At 41.2% G+C, this 26,841-nt stretch overlaps 1 protein-coding gene across 2 annotated transcripts in view; it reads left to right on the forward strand.

Annotated features, from left to right (window-relative positions):
* LOC135218265 (N-acetyltransferase ESCO2-like) overlaps positions 1-26,209 on the forward strand; it is a 145,951-nt gene extending 119,742 nt beyond the window's left edge. For both annotated transcript variants that reach the window (XM_064254438.1, XM_064254440.1), the window contains 3 exons: positions 1,357-1,841; positions 5,513-5,693; positions 25,095-26,209. In XM_064254438.1, coding sequence (XP_064110508.1) covers positions 1,357-1,841; positions 5,513-5,693; positions 25,095-25,622 — 1,194 coding nt within the window. In that variant the 3' untranslated portion in view covers positions 25,623-26,209. The remainder of the gene's footprint in view (positions 1-1,356; positions 1,842-5,512; positions 5,694-25,094) is intronic.
* The last annotated feature ends 632 nt before the right edge of the window (positions 26,210-26,841 follow it).

Consider the following 26,841-nt stretch of genomic DNA (forward strand, 5'->3'; position numbering starts at 1 on the left):
CTCAGACGGATCCGCAAGAGAGGATGCAGACGACACGGAAGGAAGAAGATACGTTCTGGATGGCAGTGATGACGTCACGTTAGGAAATGATGATGACACAGAGGAGCGAGGCAGTGCAGCAGCCTCGACCGACGATGCCAACATAGCAGGAAGTGACATCAGCGATGGAACTGGGAGTGAAATCAGCGATGGAACTGGGAGTGAAATCAGTGATGGAACTGGGAGTGATGTCACCAGCAGTGTTGAGGGAGACGTCACGGGCTCTACCTGACCCAAGTTAGCGGCAGGCCTCACTGGTGGAGCAATACGAAATGGCTGACCCCGGCCACCAATGTAGAGGAGGCCAGGGGGAGGAGGTAGACCTGGAAAGGCCTGAGGGGGGAGGCGAGCATCCATGAAATGCGTTGGCAAACCCTCCAAGGAGGGTGAACCCCGTAGCCCAAGCGCCACCATTTTGGACGCCTCCGAACCTGAATCAGAAGAAACCGATGAAATAGGCTCTTCCCTCCCGGGAAGCAAATTAACCCCCAAGGAAGAGGGGGCCGACATTATACATAAAATTAGTCTGAGGGCCTCCCGATACTTCCAATGACAAATCGATGGAAGGAAAGGAAGGAGACACAGGCCCATAAACTCTAGCATTATGGGGTGTGACTGCGGAAGAAGACAAAGCATCTGGGCGAGGCAATTAAAACCCTCCCCCACAAAGGAAGAGTTGAAACTCTACGATGATCCCTTATATTATAAAATAACTTTCACTGCGATTTAAGCTATTCATGACATTCCAGGCAGGGATTCGTTATAGTACAAACATTAGCATGACACCTACTGCAAGTGGAGTTTGGGTTTGTAGCTAAAGAAGCCAGGAAACGAGAACACACATACGTTGGCAAGGCAGAGACGACGCTGAGGAAGCCATAACAACACAAGCACACACAGACAAGCAAAATACCAAAAACAGGCAATCAATTGGGTAAATGGCTAAGAGTAAGCAACCGCGACTCTCACCCAGGTTGTTAAGGAAAAGACCGAGTGCAATCTTTGACCAGTTTTCACCCGATGTACATACGCGTTGCCAGCTGTCACAGATTCCCTGCTTTTCAATTTCTGATTGTTTAACCGGATCCAGTTAGGCGATAGAAAATTTGTCATTTTTTCATATAACTTTCAGATGCTCTAGGTTAATAAACTGAATAAGTAAAAGTAATTTGGTGACAAAGCAATATGCATTTCATATGTTCTTAAACATTGATGATTGGAGGTTTACTCACCATCTTACTTGGTGACTAGTGTAATTGCTTTATTGTAGTGAGTAATGTAATTGTGTTAATGCAGGACGTATTTTTCTCATTGCAGAATGGCACTAATTTGCGAAGATCACCAAGAAAACTTGATGGGTCATTTTCTCCTAAAAAATCTCCTGTTAAAGGAGACAGATTTTCTTCTCCAGTTAGAAGATCACCTAGAAATAGTGGATCTCCATCAAGGACTCCTCAGAGAACACCTTTAGCCAAAACAGATAGAGCAACACCTAGAAAAATATCTGTCAAAAGATGTTCTACAGAGTTGAACTTCTCTCATTCAGAAGTCTTTGAAAGTTCACCTAGGAAGACATTGCCAGACAAAGCGAATTCCCAAGAGAATTCAAATGAAGTAATAAATTTTGAAAAAGAACGTAGTATGACATCGCCAAAGGATTGTTCAAAAGAAGTCTCAGAATTAGATATATCAGGAAGTAATAATGACAGTTCATCAAAGGAATCATCTGATTCACCTAAACTTTACCCCTTGTTTGACCGCCAAAACTGGCACCCCTCTGCATCTTCACCAAAGAAAAACAAGTAAGAGCATACTAGTTATGGTTAATTTGTGCTTAACTAAAGTTGGAATTTCTTTGCAATAATAATGGTATGGAGTTTCAATCACACTAAGGCAGTAATGAGAGTTGTAAGGTATTTTAACCATTGTGTATAGTAGTTGATGTTTACATTAATGTAATTTTGACAGTTCAAAGAAAATTCATAGTTGTCTAATATTTTCCATTTCTTTAATTTGTTGAGTCTGATTAATAGGACTTCAATATTGATTATTATTTGCTGATGGACAAACGCTGGTTTCCTTTAATAATGGTTAGGGATCTAGGCGGACATTTAACCATTGACCGGTTCACTACCAAGACATTACTAATTGCAAATCTCTATGCCAAGTAATTTTTTTAATTAAAAATGTTAGCTAATTGTCAGTAATTTAATTTTAGTGCAAATGGCAGTAAGGTTTGGGGTTTATAGTTTTCTTGCATACAACTTGCTGTTCCTTCCTTTTGGTTCTTACTTATGTTCCCCATGATATATTGGTGTATCTTTCACTGTCTGGGATAGCTGGTTTAGCTTTCCTGCAGCATAAAATTAATTGCATGAAGTTATTTAATATCCGTATTAGCAGTGTTCCCAAATTTTTCAATGTGCCACTGCCTGTTCATTGTCCTATTCTGGTTTTGGGTTCAATCGTTTTCCGTGTACTGTAGGTAATTACTTTTCAATTATTGTAAGTTTTATCATATTTTTAGTTTGTTTGGTCTTTTCTGTACAAGTTCATAGGGTAAGGGTATTGCTTATTCTGCAAGACTGTAATTTACACACTGAATATTTATTGATATTTGGATGACCCATGTTAATGACACAACTGTCAGCACCATCATCATCATCTACTGTCTTTGACTAGTAAAGCCCTTGAAAGGGTGTTAAATACAGTGTGGTTAGCTTGACTTTCTGTAGATGTTACTAAATGTACTTAGCAGTAACTCTTCAGCCCCTAGCTAAATTGCTTTCATCCTACTATGTTTCATCTACTTATTAGATGTGGTTTCTTCTGACCTAGCTATCATACTATTTCAATTCGATCATGCAGTAATTTTCTGTTGTCATTAAGAAAAAATTCAAGTTGTCTTGCAAAAGAATTAAGAAGGCTGGTATTGTTAACCCTTAAACGCCGAATGGACGTATTAAATGTCGAGTCAAAATGTCTCCCGTATGCTGAATGGACGTACTATACGTTGACTCAAAAAAAATTTTTTTTTAAATTCGCGGAAAAATACTTATAGGCCTACCAGCCGAAAACTTTTGAATCACACGCCGTGGGGGATGCTGGGAGTTCACGGATCGAGGTGTTGTTTTGTTTACAATCGTTACGCAGGCGCGAAAGCGCGAATTTCTTTCTTGCCGCACTAAAAAGTATCTGTGACAAATCTCTGAAATTATTTCGTCACTTTGACATAATTTTTGTACCATTTTAAATTAGCTGTTACATGGAGTATTATATATGAAAATGTGTGCATTTTTATGTAGAATACAACAAAAAAATACTCATGATTGTAGCTTTTATCAGTTTTGAGATATTTTTATATAAACGATAAGTGCCAAAATTTCAACCTTCGGTCAACTTTGACGCTACCAAAATGGTCAAAAAACACAATTGTAAGCTAAAACTCTTATATTTTAGTAATATTCAATCATTTACCTTAATTTTGCAACTAATTGAAAGTCTCTAGCACAATATTTCGATTTATGGTGAATTTATGAAAAAACTTTTTCCTTACGTCCGCGGTAACTCTTCCGAAAAAAATCATACATGCGATTGTGGTAATGTTTGCACCATTTTAAAATTAGCCGATACATAAAGTTTTATATATGGAAATGTGCGCAATTTCATGCACAATACAACTAAAAACAACCCATGGTTTTAGCTTTTATCAATTTTGAAATATTTTCATATAAAAAATGATAAGTGACAAATTTTCAACCTTCGGTCAACTTTGACTCTACCGAAATGGTCGATAAACACAATTGTAAGCTAAAACGCTTATATTCTAGTAATATTCAAGCATTTACCTTAATTTTGCAACAAATTGGAAGTCTCTAGCATAATATTTAGATTTATGGTGAATTTATGAAAAAATAACATTTTTTATGTCCGGGCTGTAACTCTTCCGAAAAAATCATACGTGCAATTGTGGTAATGTTTGCACCATTTTAAATTAGCCGTTACATAAAGTTTTATATATGAAAATGTGCGCAATTTCATGTAGAATAAAAAAAAAATAATTGAAGGTTGTAGCTTTTCTCATTTTTGAAATATTTGCATATATAAATCACGATAAATAGAAAAAAAACCACGTTCGGTCAACTTTGACTCTACCGAAATGGTCAAAAAACGCAATTGTAAGCTAAAACTCTTACAGTCTAGTAATATTCAGTCATTTATCTTCATCTTGAAACAAATTCGAAGTCTAGCACAATATTTAGATTTATGGTGAATTAAAAAAAAAAAAAAAAAAAAACTTTTCCTTCCCTCCGCGCGCGGATTCTCCCCCACAGATCTCCAAAATGCGTACGTCCCATTCTCGGAATATTTGCTCAGTTTCATATTAGGCATTTCATAGTGTTTTATATATGAAAATGTGTGCAATTTCATGTAGAATTAAACTAAAAATATTTGAAGGTTGTAGCTTTTCTTATTTCCGAAATAATTGCATATAAAAAATATATAGTATATAAAAAAAATCGACATTTGGTCAACTTTTAACTCGTCAGATATGGTCGAAAACTGCATTTGTAAGCTATAATACTCTTACAGTATAGTAATATTCAATCATTTGTCTTCATTTTGAAAGAAATTGGAAGTCTCTAGGACAATATTTAGATTTATGGTGAATTTAAAAAAAAAATATTTGTTTACGTCCGCGCGTTACGAATTCATGCATTATTTTGTGATCATATTTTCTCTGTGTTGCTTTTATTGTTTTACAATGTGTTATATACCAAAATGATTGCAATTTAGTGTACATTACAACGAAAAAAAAGTAACTTGTTACCTTTAACTGTTTTGCGCACAGCGCGATTTGAATACAATTATATATGAAATTTCATTTTTGCACTATCATATATCGCATTATTTATATATGATAATGATAATTTTTTTCATTTTTGATGGTTGCATACTAAACTTCAGCCAATGACAAAAAAAAGGAGCCAAAAATGAACTCTTAATCTTGAAAACTAAGCGTTTTGTGATTTTTTGAAAAAAATATTTTTTCCGCTTCCGCGCTCACTCTGAAACACCTCCGGCACACAAGAGACATTTTTTTTTTTTTTTACCGCTTCGGCGTTTAAGGGTTAACATACTTTTTTAATAGGTAAATTGAACAGTTACAGATGGCATTGTTAGGACCCAAGCATGACTAATTGGATCCAACAGGCAGTGCTTCTGTAGCCTGATGTCCATGAATTTTTTCCTCTTGTATATATGCTCTCTTCATAAATAAATCCTATTTGTTTTCATATGTCATTTATTTTAATTTCTTTATTTTCCATTTAAATATATACTTCCATTATTACTGATGTGTTCCTTCACGTAGTACCCCATTATCTACATAGTGGTTTGCATGTGTAAGCATAAAAAATATTTTGCTTACCAGTCATAGTATGGTTTTTATGTTACTTTCTCAAAATTCCAGGTCTTGTCATAAACTTCTACATAAATCTGACAGTTCTCAAATGATCATTGATGCTGGACAGAAGGACTTTGGCACTCGTCAGTGTGGTGATTGTGGGGTTGTCTATGAGATTGCTAATCAGGAAGATGAGGCCTCTCACCTGATGCACCATAATGCAATTCACAGTAAACTTAAATATAATGTAAGTATAGAGTTTGTCATCTATTTTTATCCTCCTTAAACAAATAGAAAGCTTACCAACAATCTGATGTAAAACTGAAATATCTCTAGTTGTTCATATTAGGAACAAACATTTAGTCTTAACAATAGGATAAATCTTCTGGTGCCAGCTGGAAAACTCTTAAAACCAATTGAAGACTGTATATGCAAGGAAGCTGTGGCATCTAGAGCGTAGATGAGGTGGAGTGTGGTCAACGACCACACTTGAACCCCCGTGATGCATTTAGTCTTTCTTCAACTGCCTTGGAGAGCAGATGTTTGCTTTTGCTCTCCTCTTCCCAAGTCTGTTTTTTCAAAAGCTCATGATTCCTTCCTGCTTTCATGAGATTTTGGGTGTCTGTGTGTGCTTTGTGATTATTGATTACTCCATCGGATTGAAAAAGTTGAGGGCACGTCAGTGCTTGTGTCCCAACCATCCAGGGTTCCTGTGCTCATGCTTCCTAGCTTACACTTTGACTCCCCCCCATACAACTGGCAAAAGTTGTTGTGCTGAGTTTTGTAATGTAACCAGTCCTTGCCTGGAGTGTCGTTCCTTGTCTGTTGTGCAGTGGAAGAAATTTTACGAGAGGGAGCATCATAGGATGTCTATGGTTTACATCTTGGGAAGGATTCTCTCCTCCTGAAGTGGATGCTTCTGGTTCCTCTTTTTCCAGACATCCCTTCTACTACCTCATCCATTGATGCCTGGTCTCCTTCCTTTTCCCTTGATCCGTCTTTGGAAGTATTAGGAGTTACTCAGGGTTGATATTTAAGGTGACCCCTCTTTGGGGAAGAGGTCCCTTCAGGGAGGGAGGAGGCAGCATAATCTTGTTACTTGTTTCAAGTCTGATTCACACAAGATGTTGTCTGTGTGGGCCTCCTTAGGCCTATCCAGTGTCCACTCCTTGGAAGGCCCGTTTCATATCTGCACGCCTTGTGGTAGCGGCTCCCCCAGCAGTCCTCCCTCCTCCACTACTTTGGGGGCAACTGTGCAGTTGCCTAGCGGGACGCCTTCGTTAACTATGGCTCATTCTAGGTTGCCTTTTATCTCGCCATCAGCTAAGAGTCTGACGCACACGGTTTAGTCTAATCCAGCTTCCACCATCATGATGTGGCCAGATTTAGTTTTAGGAGCAACAGCAAATATAACGAGCTGATGGTTTCAAATGGAAATATGTAAGGCTATTCATACAAATTTTCCTTGATACTAATTTATTCTATAAATAACTACTACCCCTACCAAACTATGGGATTTTGGTCCCTTTCCAGCAGAAGGTTACCAAAATTTCCAAGAAAAATATACCCTTTCCCACCACTCTAGCACACATCAATTTTCCACATCTACTTATTCTACAAAATCAATATGTATATTTTGCCCTTTACAACATTATGGACTTTAATCCAACAAAAACATGCATGTAAACAAACAGCAAATATTAAAAATCCAATAGTAGGTATACGTATTTTGCTATTTATGACATTAGGGTCTTCAATCCAATAAATATAAGGAAAGGAATATGCTTATTAACTGCAATACTCAATCTTGTCCCCCCCAAAAAAAATAAATATAATTTCAATTAACAAATTTATCACTTTCCCAGAGCTTCAATCCCACCGAGAGTCTACACTGGAACCCAGCATCTTGCCCTTAACTCCAGGGACTTTAGTACTTTCAAAATAAATAGGTTCAAGTAGTTCAATGCACTATACCACACATTAGGGACTACTTTCAAAATACAGGTGGCCCTCAGTTAGCGGCAGGGGTTCCGTTCCTGGCCACCAACGCTAAGCGATTTTAAAGCCTACGGCCGCTGCACACCTTCTTTTGAAACTAGACCAGTCAAAGGCGCCGTAATCCCACAATGGCGCAATAAGTAAAATTATATTTATGCAGTATAGTACTATAGAATTAACTGTACAGTAGTACTGTACTGTACATTATAGCATTAATAATACTGTAAAGTGAAAAAGTGAAAAAAGTCTAGCTTTCATCCTTGGGTGTCTAGAGTATGTAAAGATATAATAAGGTTTATACAATGTACAGGTAGCTGTAGTGTTTAAGTTACGATAATTCGTCTTACGATAGTCCAATTTTATGAGAGACCAAATTAAAATAGCCTAACCAATAAAGTTAGGCTAAGTTCAATAACAGCAAAAGAGAATGATGGAAGTATGGTTTTAACGTCATACTCGTTGCGTGAACGTGTGACAGCCATGAACAAGTGAACGAGAAACGACCTTCTCTCTCTCTCTGTCTCTCTCTCTCTCAAAGTACAACCGAATTGGATAACATCCGTTTGGCTTGTATTTCAATCATCGTACTACAGTACACTATTACCGTAGTTGTTAAAAATGGCGTTATGTAGAATAGAACCGAGATATCTTAATGTAATAACTTTTTTTGCTATAGATCAAAGATCAATCGGGAAATATACTTTTGTTCATGAAACTTACCTGTCAGATATATATATAGCTGTATTCTCTGAAGTCCGACAGAATTTCTAAAAACTTACGACACACGTAGTGGGAGTAGGGTGGTTAGTATCCATTCCCGCCGCTGGGAGGCGGGTATCAGGAACCATTCCCATTTTCTATCAGATTTCTTCTGTCGCCGGTGTTGTAAACATCTGTTTACAGCACCTCCGCCTCAGGATTTTGGAAAACTTTCTTTGCTTGAGTATCCTCTTGACTTTTTGGTTATTTGTTATTGGATCGATAGCTTGGCATACGTGACTTTGGATTGTTTTTTGAATTTGGCTTGGTTTTTTCCTTAAATATGTCAGGTTCTAGTTCGGCTAGTGCCAGAGTGTGTATGAAAGACGAATGCAAGGTGAGGTTACCAAAAGCTTTGGTTGATCCTCACACAGTGTGTAAAGGTTGTAGGGGGCAAGTGTGTAGGTATGATTTTCGCTGCACGGAGTGTGAAAGTTTGAATGATGCACAATGGAAGACGTATGAATCCTATGTAAATAAATTAGAGCGTGATAGGATTAGGAGGTCTTCCTCCAGGAGTAAATCGGGTAGCAGACAGGGTAATAATGTAACCCCTTCTAACCCTTCTTTAGATTTTGTGACTCCTAACCCCGTAGTGTTGCCTTCGGGCCCTCAAGTGGTGTCTGCGGAGGGTACTTCAGCAGTACCTGTTGACGCTTCCCAGGCTGCTAAGGAGCGTGCTCGAGCACGTATCCTAAAGGATTGTTTCTCGTCTTCCGACGCGTCCTCCCCGCGCAAGGGGTGGGAATCTCGTTCGGATTCGCGACCTTTGAAGAGGACATTTCAAGATCAGGACGCTTCACGTCATGCTTTATCTGATTGGCATTCTTCTCCGGAAAGCATGTCCTTTCCGCCCCAGAAGAAGGCTAAGTCGTCTTCTGATGATGACGCCTTAGAGCGCCCCTGTCGCTCTAGAGCCAAGGCTGTTCCTGGGAGAAGGAAGAAGGCGTCCCCTCGCCCCTCACCTTCTCACAGGCATGGCTCTTCTCCTCATAAAGAACCTTCGCAGACGGAGATAATCCTTGCTATGCAGCGACAACTGGGTGCTTTACTTAAGCAGAAGGAAACGGTTTCTGGTCGTAAGAAGGACGATAGACTTCCGATCAAGAGATCAAGACAGTCTTCTCCGCCTGCTCGTCTTTCGTCCCTGTTTCCTGGTATTTCGTCTTCTAGACTTCTTTCTCCCCAGCGTTCGTCTAGAGGTGGAAGTAAATATCAGGAGAGAGAGAGGTTTTTTCATTCTCCCCTCTCTTCTCGACGTGAGGACGCTCGGCGTTCCGACATCGACGTTTCTGATGAAGATGTTTTGGTTTCTGACGGACGGAATTTGGTACGCCCTGCTCCGCTTCGTCATGCTTGTGTTGACGCTCATCGGGACGCTCGTCAAGTGTCAATTCCTGTCTCTTCGCGGGACGATCGTAGAGACGCTTCGAGGGACGCTAGAAGAGACGCTCCGCTCATCGCTTCTTTGGACGCTCAGTTGGATGCTGATTTGGACGCTTCGTTGGACGCTAGGTTAGACGCTCCGATGGACGCTAATAGGCATCGTCGTAAGAGCTTCTTGGACGCGATTACGGAAGTTCGCTCTTGATCGGACGTTGTTCCCGAGTCTTTAGATGACGCTACACGTCTTCCTTCTACTTTGCGGTCTACTCAAGTTGTGATTGCTGATCCTGTGTCGGCTAACGATTCTGTTAAGGGTACTTTACCCTCTTCTTCTCGTCATCGGTCTGATAGGAGACTTGGAGTGAAAGGTCTTCTGCCTCTTCCTTCGGAGTTTAACTCGGGTAAGGAAGAAGGGGAATTGAGCTGTTCTTCGGAGGAGGTTGATGAAGAACAACCCTCGACGTCGTCTTCTTCAGACTATCAAGTTTTGGCTCGGCTGCTCCGTGATTCTTTTGGAGATACCTTCCTTCCTTCTGCTCCTCCTTCTCCTCCATCGCAGTTTTCGTCGTCGAAAGCTAAGAAGACACCAGGGTTTGTAAAGATGAAGACGTCTTTGTCTACCAAGAGGGCTTTCCGGAAAGTTAACACTTGGATGGAGACTAGGAAAGCTAAAGGAAGCACCACTTTCGCCCTGCCTCCGTCTAGGCTTAGCGGTAAGGCAGGGATGTGGTATGAAACCGGTGAGGAGTTAGGTTTGAAGGTTCCGACGTCAGCACAGGGAGATTTCGCCAGCGTTGTAGATGCCTCAAGAAGAGCTCTGTTAGCCTCAGCGAAGGTGTCGTGGACTACGTCAGAAATGGATCATCTGTTGAAGGGTCTGTTTAGGTCCTTAGAAGTCTTTAACTTCTTAGACTGGTGTCTCAGAGTGTTAGACAACCAGTCTCGTAAGCCAGATTCGATCAGCTTGGGGGAGCTGTCCAGTGTATTGTCATGCATGGACAAGGCCGTCAGGGATGGCTCAGAGGAATTAGCATCTCATTTTTCAGCAGGCGTGTTGAAGAGATCGCTGTATTGCAATTTTGCGGCTAAGTCTGTCTCTCCCGCACAGAAGACAGAACTTTTGTATGCGCCGTTCTCGAGTCATCTCTTCCCCCAGGCTTTGGTGAAGGATCTGGCAGTAAGTCTACAGGAGAAAGCCACTCAAGACCTTTTGACACAGTCGTCGAGACGTCCTGCTGTCCCTTCCACGTCTTCAGGAGTTCAGTCTTTTAAGAAGCAGAAGCCCTTTCGTGGAGGATCTTCAGCTAGATCTTTACCCCGAGGAAGGGGTCTTCCTAGAGGTAGAGCCCCGGCTAAGTCCAGGGGCAAGAAGTGAGAATGCGTGCCTTCAGTCACCGGTAGGAGCCAGGCTTCAGTTGTTTGGAGGAGCCTGGAGAGAAAGAGAGGCGGACACCTGGTCTCTCAATATCATAGAGAAGGGGTACAAGATTCCGTTCGTAAAGCCTCCCCCTCTGACTTCCACTCCCAGGGACTTGTCCCCGTCGTATCCTCAAGAAAAGCAAAGGATTCTTTTCGATCTGCTCGAGCAGATGCTCGAGAAACGAGCAGTGGAACAGGTCTTAGACCTGGCTACGCCAGGATTTTACAACAGATTGTTTCTTGTTCCGAAACACTCGGGAGGGTGGCGGCCAGTCTTGGACGTAAGTCGTCTGAACCTCTTTATAGAAAAGCAAAAGTTCAAGATGGAGACACCTCAGTCAGTTCTGGGGGCCTTAAGACCGGGGGATTGGATGGTATCACTCCATCTTCAGGACGCATACTTTCACGTCCCGATACACCCCCAGTCTATGAAGTACCTTCGGTTCGTCCTGAAAGGAAAGGTGTTTCAGTTCAGGGCTCTTTGTTTCGGTCTGAGTACGGCCCCATTTGTGTTCACCATCTTAATGAAGAATGTGGCGGGTGGCTCCATCTTTCCAACATCAGGATCTCGCTCTACCTGGATGACTGGCTCATACGAGCTTCTTCGCAGACCCGGTGCCTGGAGGACCTGAAAACGACTGTCTTTAGCTGCGTCCCTGGGACTTCTGGTGAACTTCGAAAAGTCACATCTGACCCCAACACAGTCCATCGTGTATCTGGGGATTCAGATGGATTCAGTGGCTTTTCGGGCTTTTCCGTCCCAGGAACGTCAGCAACAAGGCATAGAGAAAGTGTCAGCCTTTCTAGGGAAGGATTCATGCTCGGTGAGGGAATGGATGAGTCTGCTGGGGACCATTTCCTCGCTGGAGAAGTTTGTTTCCCTGGGGAGGCTACATCTCCGACCTCTTCAGTTCTTCCTGTCGGACAATTGGACAGAGAAGGACAACTTCGATATGATCTTAACCATCTCAGAAGAGGTGAAGAGCCATCTAAGATGGTGGCTCGATCCGTTAAAGCTCTCAGAGGGCATATCCCTCAAGCTTCGGAACCCCGACCTAGTGTTGTTCTCCGACGCGTCATCCACGGGGTGGGGAGCAACACTAGGGGGGGAGGAAGTGTCAGGCACCTGGAGAGGGGAACAGGTAGCCTGGCATATCAACTTCAAGGAGCTGGCAGCGGTTCAATTAGCGCTCCAGTTCTTTCAGGACAAAGTCTCCCGTCGAGTAGTTCAAGTCAACTCGGACAATACCACAGCCCTGGCATACTTGAAGAAACAAGGAGGAACTCACTCTCGCTCCCTGTTCGCTCTAGCGAAGGAAATTCTGATTTGGGCGAAGGCGAGAGAGATCACGATCTTGACAAGGTTCATTGCCGGAGTCGAGAATGTCCGTGCGGATCTCCTCAGTTGACAAGGTCAGTTGCTGCCGACAGAGTGGACCCTCAATCAGGACGTATGCCAGGAGCTGTGGAGTCTTTGGGGACGCCCCTTGGTGGACGTTTTTGCAACCGCAAGGACGGCGAGACTTCCTCTCTACTGCTCCCAGTTCTCGATCCGGGGGCAGTAGCAGTGGACGCCCTGTTATGGGATTGGACGGGCCTAGACCTCTATGCATTTCCCCCCTTCAAGATTCTGGGGGAAGTGATGAGAAAGTTCACAGCTTCGGAGGGGACGAGGTTGACGTTAATCGCCCCCTTTTGGCCTGCAGCGATCTGGTTCACAGAGGTGATGTCCTACTTGGTGAATTTTCCGAGATCTCTTCCGTTAAGGAGAGATCTACTCAAACAGCCCCACTTCGAGAGGTACCACAAAAACCTCTCCGCTCTGAGTCTGACTGCGTTCAGACTATCCAGAAGTTGGCCAGAGCGAGAGGTTTTTCGAAACCTGTGGCTAAAGCTATCGCCACCGCGAGAAGACCTTCGTCAATCGCGGTTTACCAGTTGAAGTGGGCAGCTTTTAGGAGCTGGTGTAGGAAGAAAGGAGTTTCCTCTACCACGACCTCTGTGAGCCAGATCGCCGACTTCCTTCTTTATCTCAGACGAGATTTGAAGCTCGCAGTGTCAACCATTAAAGGCTACAGAAGTGTCTTATCTGTAGTTTTTCGACATAGAGGTCTTGACCTTGCTAATAATAAGGACCTACATGATCTACTAAAATCTTTTGAGACCACCAAGGTACCGATAGCTAAGTTGCCTTCGTGGAATCTGGACGTGGTTCTCAAGTTTTTAACGTCAAGCCGCTTCGAACCTATTTACTCTGCCTCTCTGCGAGATTTGACGAAGAAGACTGTATTCCTAACTGCTCTGGCGACGGCGAAGAGGGTTAGCGAGATACAGGCGATTAGTAAACACGTCGGCTTCAAAGGGCATAATGCAGTCTGCTCTTTGAGTATGTCATTCCTGGCTAAGAATGAGAACCCTTCCAACCCTTGGCCTAAGACGTTCGAAATCAAGGGTATGGCAGAAATCATTGGTCAAGAGCCAGAAAGAGTCCTGTGTCCTGTTAGGGCTCTTAAAGAATATCTTCGTAGGACAAAGGAGTGTAGAGGTTCTGCGGAGAACTTATGGTGTTCGGTCAAGAGGCCTAATATGCCCATGTCCAAGAATGCACTGGCATTCTTTTTGAGGAACACCATTAAGGAGGCGCACGCTTATTGTCAAGATAGTGACTTTAAGCTGTTAAAAGTTAACGCTCATGAAGTAAGGGCTATTTCGACTTCTATAGCCTTTCAGAAAAATATGGCTCTCAAAGATATTTTAAGTGCCACTTTTTGGAGAAGTAACTCAGTGTTCGCCTCGCACTATTTACGGGAGGTCAGAACGACATATGAGAACTGTTACTCTCTTGGACCATACGTCGCCGCAGACACTATCTTGGGGGCAGGAGGTAGCACTCATCCTTTCCCATAGAAAAGGGTAGGTGAGTTTTTAATGTTTGTAAGGTTTATGGTTGTAGGGTTGGCCGCCGAATGCGGTCTTCCTTTTTTAGCCTTTGGTATATGGGAGTATTTGGTTAGGCTAACTTAGGGGGTGGTTTTGCCTCGTTGTCCTCTTGAGTATGGTCATGGTCTAGTCACATTGTGGTCTCGTCCCCGTTGGCAGATCATCTAGAGCGCACCAACTACACAGGTCTCTACCTTGTTGGTAACTCTAGTGAAGCAGATGCAGGCTTGGGTGACAGTAATCACGAAGTCAGCTATGCTAACAGGTAAGGAACCAAGATGTCAATCATCTACATATATATGTTTCCTAAAATCTTTTTCTGTCTCTCCCACTGCCAAAGGTGGGATTCAGCTATATATATATCTGACAGGTAAGTTTCATGAACAAAATGATATTGTTAAGATACAATAAAGTTTGTTCATACTTACCTGGCAGATATATATATTTTAAGTACCCACCCACCTCCCCTCAGGAGACAGTGGAGATAGAAATCTGATAGAAAATGGGAATGGTTCCTGATACCTGCCTCCCAGCGGTGGGAATGGGTACTAACCACCCTACTCCCACTACGTGTGTCGTAAGTTTTTAGAAATTCTGTCGGACTTCAGAGAATACAGCTATATATATATCTGCCAGGTAAGTATGAACAAACTTTATTGTATCTTAACAATATCATGTTAAATTTAAACCTAGTCATAACTGAAGCGGAGAAAACTGTTCAAGCTGCTAATGACTATTATCGTACATCGGCAACAAGGATAAATTCAGTAAACGTATGCCATCAAACACAAAAGTAGATAAAATTGAGATAAAATCATTTTAATCAAAACTACTGTGCTTAAAAGAACACATTTTACTGTTGGTTTCACGCCGATATAAGATAAATAACGTAAAGTTCATATTAAGATTATATAAAGGAGAATTGCGAACGGAATCACATAATTTTTTTTACGCAAAAACATGCTGCCAACGAAAAAAAAAAAAGTAGTTCACATTCACAATGAGACACTCAATTCATATTTCCACCTAAAAACACGTATAGGAAAAATAACCTTGTATCATATAAGGCAGGTATCTAGATATTCGTTTATGCTAACTAGAAGGAAGAGAATTTGCTCAGAACTGCGTTAAATATGGCAAAACAAACTCGTATGAGAATACATACAATATTATTGGATACAGTGAAGTAATGTATGACTTTTGAAATGATTTATGGAAAAGATGCATAATTAACAAAATAACACCATGCATTTTTCGGAACAGTGGTGGACAAGAACGAACATGAAAAAACATCCCCTGACAACGTGGAGCGTAGATACAAAAGCTGCCTTAATTTGTATCATATTTATGTACAAAAATAAAAATACCCTATACGTAATATATTTTCATACACATTTTAAACATAAAAGCATAAAAATTAAAAAAAGCAACTTCGATCGCTAAATTTGCACTGTTTTTAACTCTATATTTTGGAAGAGCGGCAGGCGGCACTCACAAGAAAGAACATGAAAAAACATCGTATTTGGTAACATGTGAAGGTCAGTTTCGAAAGCGTATCATATTTCTGTGCAGAAATAAAAATACCCTATACATAATACATTTTCATAAACATTTTAAACATAAAAGTATGAACATTTATAAATCGACACATCCATAGCTAAATTTGCACTTATGTAACTCGATATTTTCAGCATAGAACAGCCTCAGAGGCATATATATTACCCTAATACCTATGTAATAATTCTCCGTAAAATTTGTTAATATAATTTGCATAACCTTTATGGTCTGAACGGCATTTCTACAAATGTATGAACTCGTTAGACAGTGGCACTGTTAACTGAAAATTGTGCTGTAAAAATACCTTCTTTTTTTAATGAATATTTTTGACGACGGCCGTAAAACCGATTCGCCGCTGAGCGATTGTATCGTTAACCGCGGACCGCCTGTAAACGGGTTTATGTAGTGCAATGCACTATACCACACATTTGAGACTTTAACTTTTAAAACTAACTCCATTGTTGGGAAAACATGAACATGCAAATGAAGGGGGAGAAGTTTTACACCTATAACAAAAAAGAAAAAAAAATTTAACAAATTTAATCAAAACTAACAATTCAATAAAAAATAATTAACTTTTAAAAATGAACCAATAATATTAAACTTATTAGATTTTTTTCCCCTAACAATTCAGTAAAAAATAATTTACTTTTAAAAATGAACCATTAGTAAGTAAATCAATATTAAAAGTTAATGCTAGATTTTTTCCCCACTCACACACACCATTGCCTTATTAAAACAAACCCATACTACCACAATGACTTCATCCCTGATGGTTGCCAACCCATACTACCACAATGACTTCATCCCTGATGGTTGCCAATCCATTGGAGGATTTCATGCAGGCTAAGATGGACCAATTGGACACTTTTTCAAGGGATACCGTTGTACCTACACCTAAAAGGAAACTAGATCTCCATCTTTGTCCCCCTTTGATCTGGAGTTACATGGTGGAGGATTGAGGACTTGTTGCTTCGCCTTCTGGGAACCTGAGAGCTGTGTCATCTTCCCCACACAGACATGTCTCTCCCCTTCACGTACGTGGACATGATCCTCTCATGTTTGTATGTCTGTGGAAGATGATCTTTGCTCTTCTCAGAAGTCTCTTGCTTGTTCTACTTCTCCTCAACATGTCTGAGTTTGCCATAAGGTTGACAAGGCTCCGGTCAAGAAGTTGAAGGTGGTGGTCCTTTGGGTTTAGAAGTTCAATTGCTTCTAGACCACCTTCAATGCGTTCTCTTCTGAAGTTAGCATTCGTCTGCTAGGTCCTGAGTTTCCTCGCTTGTTCCTCATGTCCACGGATTTGTTTCAAGTGATAGCCATGAGGTTGTTGACGGACGTGCTTCTACAACTATTGGTGATTGTGAGAGATAGTCTTCTTTCTCCAATTTCCAGGAAACAAAGGCATTCGTCCTAAGTCTTCCTGAGTCAGTGGTTGTGACTCATCAAGGTAGAGGTATTGTGCTTCTCCTTCTCCCAGACGGTCTCACGTACATTGTTTTCGCATGGCCGCATATGCACGTGATTCTTCTCAGTCGAAGATAGGCACACACACAAGGAGGAGCTCTCCATTGGCCAGAAGTGAAATGGATCTTTCCCTGGCTCCTACTTCATGACTTTGATGCTGGATACAGAGGTTTGGGAGAGTCAGGAGTTTCTTCCTGCATGGAGGTTATTAATCTCATTTGTGAATACAATAATCTTTCTTGTCTTTCATGACCCCTACAGGCATAGAGGCCTTGCTTGGACCAGAGAAGGATGTGAAGACTTCGTTTGAGCTACTATATTCTGGGCATGCTATCTCTATTTAGCAGCATGTGAATTCTTTGGTCTTGGGATGAGAGAATTCTCTCCATTCCAACAGGTCTTTCAAGCCTCTTCTCCCTCTTGTTCAGCATTAGAAGTATTACTTGACTCGTCTTATACAGCTGATGAGTAGGCAGGTCAATTCGGATGTGATTTGTCTGAAATGCAGATTGACCCAGGACTATCTCTTGGCTGGACTTGTGGTCATCAGCAGTGGCTAGGATAACGTCGTCCCATTCTGCGAGATGATCTGTCAGCACTCGTTTCATCAGATTACTTCAGTCTGGTGTAAAGGCCACTTGTACCTGGAGCAACTTAATGTTAACTTGTGGGTTAACTTGCCCCTAATTAGCCTAATTAGATGAGGATACAGGTTCTTTGTAGTTTCTGTAGAATGGAATTTTCTAAAATCCCAGCTTCTACCCACAGATCAGTTGGAGGCTGCAATAGACAAGGCGGGCTGACAATAACGATTGGCTTGTCCAGCAGATGGTCACTAAATCAGCAGCTCATTTTCACCCTGCCAGGAAGTCTTTAAAGCCATCAACTTCCTCTAGGGCACCACAACCAGCATCTACTCTAAAGAACCAGCTGCAGCAGTGTCCCTTTCAGCCTCGCTTTTCAAGACCAGGGAGGGGGTTTAGAGATGGGGAGGTCAGGTCATCAATAGAGAGGGCACCACTCCCCTTCCCCCATATTGCCACAGGTGGGGGGATGCCTGGCGAGCCATCAGGCCTAGTGGCAATTGCACAGAGCAGAAACGTGGGTGTCAGGTGTCCATTGGGCTGGGTATTTACTTCCGTTCAACTTCTCTCCTCTCTCCGATCATCCTCTCCTGCACTAGACGTATGCTCGAAGCCTTCCGAAGCACCTGGGTCTCCAGGAGGAAATGTCGAAGATGAGTCAAGGGTGCAGTGGAAAAGGTAGATCCTTCTTCTCTGGGGTTGTAGTCGGATCATCATAGTACTGAAGGCGATGGGAGGCATGAGATTCCCTTCGGCTCCAGGCCCCTCTCTTGGCAGAGGTAAGAAGCCACCTTCTGAGGTGGTTGGGCGTCCAGAACCTGACATTGGGTGTTCCTCTTCATTCACCCCCATCCGGATCTGCTCTTGTTCTCGGACGCCTCCTTCAAAGGTTGGGGTGCTCATCTAGAAAAGCTCCTGACTTCGGGTTGTAGTTGAAATCAGTTTTCCTAGGTCTTCAAGTGTTTTGAGAGAGAGAGGTGGGGCAACGGTATATGAACAAATGGGGCTGGTGTCTTGCTAACTTCACTCGACAGTTGAATTACACCAGTGAGAGATCGACATCTTGGTGGAGCTCATGGCGAGATACACTCTGGGTAAAAGGAATGTGGTGGGGGAGAAACTAATTCACTCTGCATCAGGACATAGCAGACAGGCTGTTTCATCTAAGGGGAAGACCCATATTAGACCTCTTGTTACGTGTTTTCGACAGGAAGGTAGAGGTCTACTGTTCGGTGGTCCCAGATCCATTCACTGTGGCAGAGCAGCTCTTCAGCATCCTTGGGACAATTTAGTAGTATACACCTCTCGTCCATTCTGCCCAATCCATTATGTCCTGAATAGTGATGGGTTCCAGGAATCTCTGGATGACCCTTGTGGCTCAAGCAGAGTGGTTCCCAGACCTCTATTCTGTCAGCGGTTCCAAGAGAAAATTCCTCCTTGGCACAACCCTCTTTGCCAACCTCGTGGAGAGGTACTGCAAGATGGTAGGGTTCATATCTCTTCACGGCTGGAGACTGTCCAGCATATCTTGCGAGCGAGAGGCTTTTCTGGCAAAGTAATGACTCGGATGTTTGGCTAGGTACCTAAGGAGAGCTTCATCAGCTGCGTACCAGGGCAAGTGGGCCGTCTACTGTGATTGGTGTCGTTGACAGGGTTTATCTCAGCTCAGAGCATCTATTCAGAACAGAGAAGCATCTTTCTGTGTCAACTATCAAAGACTACAGGGCTGCCTTGGGATTAGATCTGTGTGTGAAAGATGTGGACATCACTTCATCCTGGGAGATCTCTGTTGTTCAGGAGCTTAGTAAGTAGTCTTGTTCATTTAGAGATCTCAAACCTCCTACGTGGGACCTAATTCTAGTTCTGAGTAGTCAACTGACTGAAAATAGTTTTCCTTCTGGCCTTGGCTACCTTGAATAGAGTTGGATAACTCTTAATCTGTTGCACCAGGGGTTGAGGGTCCATAGCCTTCAAATTTGTCCTGGAATTTGTAGTCAAGACTCAAAATGTCTTGGTTCACGATGACAGATTTGCCTCCTTTTCCATTCCTTCCCTGAGGGAATTTTCCCTGGAGGAATTTTGCTGTCAATGATTTACAAGAGCTACTGCTTTGTCCCGTCAGAGCACTGCCTTATTATCTATCGCCACCTAAGACGTAGGTGTCATAGACGTTTTGTTAGCACATGCCAAGCCAAGAAGTGTCCAAGAATGGTATATCATTTAATTTTGGCTTCATGAGGTGATTAGGCAGAGCCTACTCCTTACCTTCAAGTAAAGTCACCAATAATGTGCTTACAAGAGCACATGACATCAAGAGGGATAAGTTCTGCTCAGGCTTTTGAGAACAACTTGTATATTCATAGGATTTTGAATTCTATCTGGCTTCGGCAGACCACTTTCACTTCCTGGTACCTAAATGGTACGTGTGGCTCGGGACGTTTGAGAGTACGAGTCAATGTTGCAGAAAAGGTTTATTAGTGAGGTTTCTTCTTAACTAAGAAGTGTTCCTCCAGTTCATCAACCTGATTTTGATGGTGGAAGTTCTTCGATTTTGTTTGTTTCGACTTCTCTCTCTCTCTCTCTTCTCTCTCTCTCTCTCTCTCGTATCTCTCTCTCTCTCTCTCTGGGCTCTCTCTCTCTCTTTTTTTTTTTGGGGGGGGGGGGGGGGGGGCAGTCATACAGCTAGCACACACACACACACACACACCTCAAACACCTCAAACAAACATGTTTCTTTTCATTCTCTTCTTGAGGACAAGGCATATTATTTGTTTCTTTTTAGGCTCTACAGTTGTCAGCTTCTCGCTTGGAAGTCAGATGGCGGCGTGTTCTACTCGGATCTTGGAAGCCCTTCTACATTCACTTCCTCTGCCAGAGTTGCCACTTAACCTAATTTTTGGTATGCTTGTTGGTGTTGATGAGAGTTTGGAACCTAGTCAATCCTGACAGCAGCGTGTTCCTTTCAAGTCTCGGAGCACCTTCAATGTGGTGGCTTGCAAATTTTGTCGTCATGCAGGGGTACCAATCTTAAGCCAACTTCTAGTCTGCTTCTGTGGCGTCTTGTCTCCCCCTGATGTTTCGTCATCCAATGATGTTCCTGTTTGAATATGATTAATCTGCTATTACACACATTTTCTCTGCTGTGTGATGTCATGGATAGCTATTATGATGACAGTCTCATTCGAGTGTGTTTCAGGGGAAGTGAAACCCGTCTTCTGGTACCTTAGACACTGGGATTTCTTCTTCTGGATTCCTTTCAAGACCACCCTATTCTTCATAATTAGTTAATCTTTAACGCCTACCACTTCCGGCGACGACATCTAACAAATCAGGGCTTATGCTTTGAACAGTCATTCCACTCACTTGTTATTCGTTGCTCCCAGTCAAAGTTTACATCTAACAGTTGCTGAATAACCACTGGTTCCATGCAATGTAAAAACACCATACAAACAAACAAACAAGCAAACAATCTAACAGTTTGCATCATCTATTTTTTTTTTTCTCTCACTCAGCCCCTTTCTGTGTTTTATGAGTGTCATATCACAAACATCCTGGTTCGCGTTGTTCTTCTACTTCTCTTTCGCCTTCATCTACTAAAAACTACTAGTAGAGTTTCCTAGCTAATATATTTCCTACATAACTGATCTTACCTGACTTCTGCTTAACACACTCCCTTTTCAACAAGTGGGTTTGTTTTGTGTTGCGAGCATGTCTTTAAGGTCCTGCAGCTCAGAGCTCCAGGTGCTAGATTTCCTCAGGTTTGGCGAGTTAGAGAGGTAACCAAAGTCTGATATTACTTCCAGTATATTGCTGAAGTAGTCTCTTCTTCCTTGTTTCTTTGGACACGGGTACAGGGAGCAAGCAACCTTCATGCTGTTTGTGGCTTGGTAGCTCATCAGAGTTCCTTGATTTCTTTAAAATCCAAGACTTGAGGATGTTTGCTATGCTCTGTTTTCTTTGGAACTCACTAGATGCGAGATTCTGGACATTTCGAGACGTTTCCAGTAGAGGCATTGTTGCCTCAACACTACAAGTTCGTGACTTTGTCACCTTGGTTCCAGTTTTACAGAAGTGGTACACATCCATGGATGTATTTCCCTGAGAGTTGTGTTTTCTTTCACGTACGTGGACGTGTTCCTGTGGAAGATTATCACTTCCCTTCTACCTCTCGGAAATCTCTCATTTCCCTTGATGTTATTTTAAGTCTCTTTGACCTGCTAGGTCCAGGATTTCCTCGCCTGCTGTTCATGTCTGCAGACGTATTTCAGTTGCCGGCCTTGTTGCTCATGACAGACGTGCTGCGACTATCCATGGTTGAGAGAAAGGTTGTCTTTCTCCAGTTCCTAGAAACCAAGGCATTCTTGTCTCATTCTCATAGGAGCTCCTACACTTGTTTGTCATCCAGTCTGGTTGTGGCTTGAAAAAGCGAAGGTGTTGTTTTTCCGCTTCTCTTTTTCCCAGACAGTGTCTCGTATGGTGTTCGTCGTCGCACATCTGCGTATGTGCCTCTTCACTGACATTGCGAGACGCATATACGTGACTAGACGGCCGTAGATCGTAAACACGCTTATGCAGTGCCTTTGGGTCATGCAGGTTATGTCCAATGAACACTGCTATGGTGGCTCTCGACAGGCATTCCACATTTGTGCAGTGTCTAGGAATGGACAGTCGACCTACCCACTGCCATGGCACATATGTGCAATGCCTTTTGGTCACAGTAAACGGCTGACAGGTGTTCCCTTGGTAGCGTCTTACTGGCATTCCATGTCATCAACAAAGAGATTGATCTTCCAACTGTTTTGTACTTCATAACAAGTCAATGGACCCATTCAGCCTTCCTTGTCGAAATTGACAGTCTTTGTGTTGACCTGAAGACTGGTTATTCAGCAACGACGGGACCAACAGGTTTACATGACTAACGAACCACATCGAGAGTGAACTTCTATCACCAGAAAAGATTTCTTGTTTCAAATTTGATTGTTCTTACAAGAATATTGACCTAATGCTTCGGACCTTGACACAGGTAGTTACAGTTAGTCAGTAGGTTGGTTCCTTTACAGTTTAGTTCTGTGGAACCATTCAGCCCTATGCCTGCTTATGAAACTGTTCAATTCTGATTGTATAAGGTGTTTTCCTGGTGCGAATAGAATTATCGAGTAGAATTATTTTCTAATTCCATACATTACGATTCCAACTTACTCAACTGGTTAGGTACTTGAGTCTAGACCAAAACTTCAAGACTAAGAATTTTACTAACCCTTTAACGCCGATTGGACATATTAAACGTCGATATAAATTGTCTGTTGGGTGCCGATTGGACGTATGGTACGTCGATATAAAAATTTTTTTTTTTAAATTTGCGGAAAAATAGTTATAGGCCTACTAGGCAAAAACTTTTGAATCACGCGCCTTGAGGGATGCTGGGAGCTCACGGATCAAGGCGTTGTTTTGTTTACAATCGGTACCCAGGCGCGCAGGTGCGAATTTCTTTCTTGTCGCACTAAAAAGTATCAGCGACACATCTCGGAAATTATTTCATTACTTTGACATAATTTTTGCACCATTTTATATTAGCCGTTACATGGAGTATTATATATGAAAATTTGCGCAATTTCATGTAGAATACAACTAAAAAACAACTCATGGTTGTAGCTTTTATCAGTTTTGAAATATTTTCATATAAAAAACGATAAGTGCCAAAATTTCAACCTTCGGTCAACTTTGACTTTACCGAAATGGTCGAAAAATGCAATTGTAAGCTAAAAGTCTTATATTCTAGTAATATTCAATCATTTACCTTCATTTTGCAACAAATTGTTTGTTTCTAGCATAATATTTCGATTTATGGTGAATTTATGGAGAGAAAAAAAAAAAAAACTTTCCTTACGTGTGCGTGGTAACTCTTCCGAAAAATCATAAAATTTTTCGTCCGATTGTTGAAAAATTTCCTTACGTCCGCGCGGTAACTCTTCCGAAAAAAATCAGACATTTTTTCGTCCGATTGTCGTAATGTTTGCACCATTTTAAATTAGCCGTTACATTAAGTTTTATATATGAAAATGTGCGCAATTTCATGTAGAATACAACAAAAAACAACCTATGGTTGTAGCTTTTATCAGTTTTGAAATATTTTCATATAAATAACGATAAATGGAAAAAATTCATCCTTCGGTCAACTTTAACTCTACCAAAATGGTCGAAAACTGCAATTGTAAGGTACAACACTTACAGTCTAGTAATATTCAATCAATTACCTTCATTTTGCATTACACGGGAAGTCTCTAGCACAATATTTCGATTCAAGGTGAATTTTTGAAATCTGCTTTTTTTTTTTTTTTTTTTTTTTTCTTCTTCACATCCGCGCATTACGAATTCATGCATCATTTTGTGATAATATTTTCTCTGTGTTGCCTTGATTTTTTACAATGTGTTATATACCAAAATGATCGCAATTTAGTGTACAATACAACGAAAAAAAATTAACTCTTTAGCTTTAACAGTTTTGCTCACAGCACGATTTGTATACAATTATATATGAATTTTTTTTTGCGCTGTCATATATCCCAATATTTATATATGATAATGATATTTTTTTAATTTCTGATGGGTGCATACTTAAACTTCAGGCAATGACAAAAAAAGGAGCCAAAAATGAACTCTTAATCTTGAAAACTAAGCGTGCTGTGATTTGGGGGGGGATTCAGGAGACAATTTTTAAAATACCGCTTTGGCATTTAAGGGTTAATTGACTGATGTGAAACTGGACTATGGAAGAATTTGATTGATTGATTGATGTGAAACTGTACCATGGCATCACATCATCTTAGGTCATCGTTGCCGGAAATATACAATTATGTAATTGAAATAAAAAATAATAAAAGTGACTTGTTCATTTCTTGAATGCTATAAGTCACAAGTATTATGACATTTACACTTTACTATAAAAAGTTATGACTTGTAGGAAGCCTGCTTCCTCCACAAAACTAAAAATACCACTCTTCTGACTTATAACAGTCCCTTCTATGTACCCTGGAGGGAAGGTATTCACAACTCCTCATTATGGCACTGAAAGGAAATGCTCTCCTATGTCCTGAAGACTGGGACTTGACCAACAAGTATCGCACTGTCAGAGAAACCAGGCAGTCACCACAGAATGGCTGGGGTTGTCCAGCCATTAAATAACCATGTGTCAGGTGTGTTTCACCAACTCTTCAGTGGCAAAGGGCTGCCGCCGCTGCCTTCTTCCAAGTAAACCTCTAAATTTTCCCATATAGTTTGGCCATATCTCTCAGCCTTTAGACTGAACCCGTCACCCAATTTAGGACATGACGGATCTAAAGAAAATTGCTTAAAATGCAAATTAAACAATGCACAGCATGTATGGTACAATACAATATGTAATTCCATATAGTTAAAAGTTGACTGAAGGTTATTAGAAAATATTCTCGACTTCTAGTGAGAGCTGTAGATTTTGTTTCCATTCACTTATATAGTATTGTATGTTATTTCTCATGTATACTAATAATCCTTCCTTGCAGGGCTGGAAGAATGAAAACTTGGTACGAAGACTCGATGAATTAGGCGGACGTGTTGTGATGGTTACTTCTAAGGATCCTTCTCATTTTTGGCGAAAAGTGGAAGAAGTTTTGACTGTCGTAGACAATGAACTAGGTTTTCCTGAGGGAACTAACCTTGTCAGAGAAAATTCTCGGGTTTTCATGTATATTTTGGGTCGTCAGGTTGTTGGCTTCCTTGTAGGAGAGAGAATAGAGAAAGCAAATCGTGTGATTCCACCAAAGTCAACAATGGTGTCTACTACTAATCGACTTTTGTGCTGCTCCGAGGAGCAAGTTACTGTATGGGCAGGTGTCAGCCGTATTTGGGTGCTTCAGGGTCACAGAGGAAAAGGTATTGCTAGCAAACTCTGTGAAGCTATGCTTTGCAACATGTTTTCTCATCACATTCTTAGTAGGAATGAAATTGCATTCTCTGATCCAACTGAAAGTGGAACCAAGTTTGCAGAAAGATTTACTGGCAAGAGAGACTTTTTAGTATATCGACGATAAATAGTAGAAATTTGTGTGAAAACTTCCCACCCCATTATGTTCCCCTGAAAACTTCTAAATCTTGTCCTCTGTGAGAGGCCCTAATCCATCTGTTTTTCCTTATTAACATGCACAGACTTACAGCTATTATCAAGCTAGCTTTATTTTTTGGATTCTTGTTATTTTTGTAATGAGTGCACATCTGTGATGTATGGCAACAGTAAATGAACATGTAATGTACAGTAAGAGTTCATTCATTATTAAAGCATAGTTTTCTATTATAGTGAAAATGAAGGTTGATATAGCAGCTTATTCAGTTTTTGTTTGAAAATTTTTTTTGTTTAAAATGCAAAGAATTTAATACACGTAAGTTCCATTTACAAGGAAACCTTTTTTTTAGTGGATTAGGTAATTGGCCTTTAATTTTTCTTATGCATATTTGTGAATTCTTTAGTCAACCTTATGGAAAGAATTTATGTCAGTGGATTTAGCTGTTTATGCTTGTAAGTTGCATGATTTATAATTTAGCTTTTAATTCAGATGTTTATTTTTTGTTTAGGTATGATTTATATCAAAGCTTTTTTATTCAATAAAAGTTTATTTAGTAATTTTGTTTCATTACTAGCTCTCAGTCAAGAACCTTATAGCAGTAAATGTAACTTCCCGTCTAGTTGTAAACAGGCAGTCCCTGGGTTACGTTCCTGGGAGGGTGCTGTAAGCCAAAATTTGCCTTAACACAAATCATCCTAATTATAATGAGAATAAATAGCACTTACAGCGCCGTAACCGTAAGTCTAGGTCACAGTGCCGTTAAGCAGGTAATGGCGTAAATCCATTTACAACACTGAAAAATTGTGGTTAACAGTTCCATGAGGCAAACGCTGTAAGTCCAGAACAATGTAACCCAGGGACTGCCTGTAATGTAACTACTAGTATACTATGTAACTGTTTAAATAAAAAATTTTATGCAAGTTTGCAATGCTGGTAGCTGCAACATTGTAAGATAGCATGAAGGTCATTTAGTAGTGCTGACAGGCATCAATGGTTGGTGATCTAGATGTACGAATGGTTTTGTTGAGCTGTCAGCCATGAACATTCCAGCTAGAAGGCATGCTTTGGCAGACAAGCTCAATTTTCTAGTGTTGGTAAAACTACAGTGATCATCCTTATCTCACAGCTGTATTTGAAGCTTCAAGTGTTCTGTCCCGTTTCAGATCCCCACCTGCCATAGAAATGCCTT

Source organism: Macrobrachium nipponense, chromosome 9 (assembly GCF_015104395.2).
Source record: "Macrobrachium nipponense isolate FS-2020 chromosome 9, ASM1510439v2, whole genome shotgun sequence".
Classification (NCBI taxonomy): Eukaryota; Metazoa; Arthropoda; class Malacostraca; order Decapoda; family Palaemonidae; genus Macrobrachium; species Macrobrachium nipponense.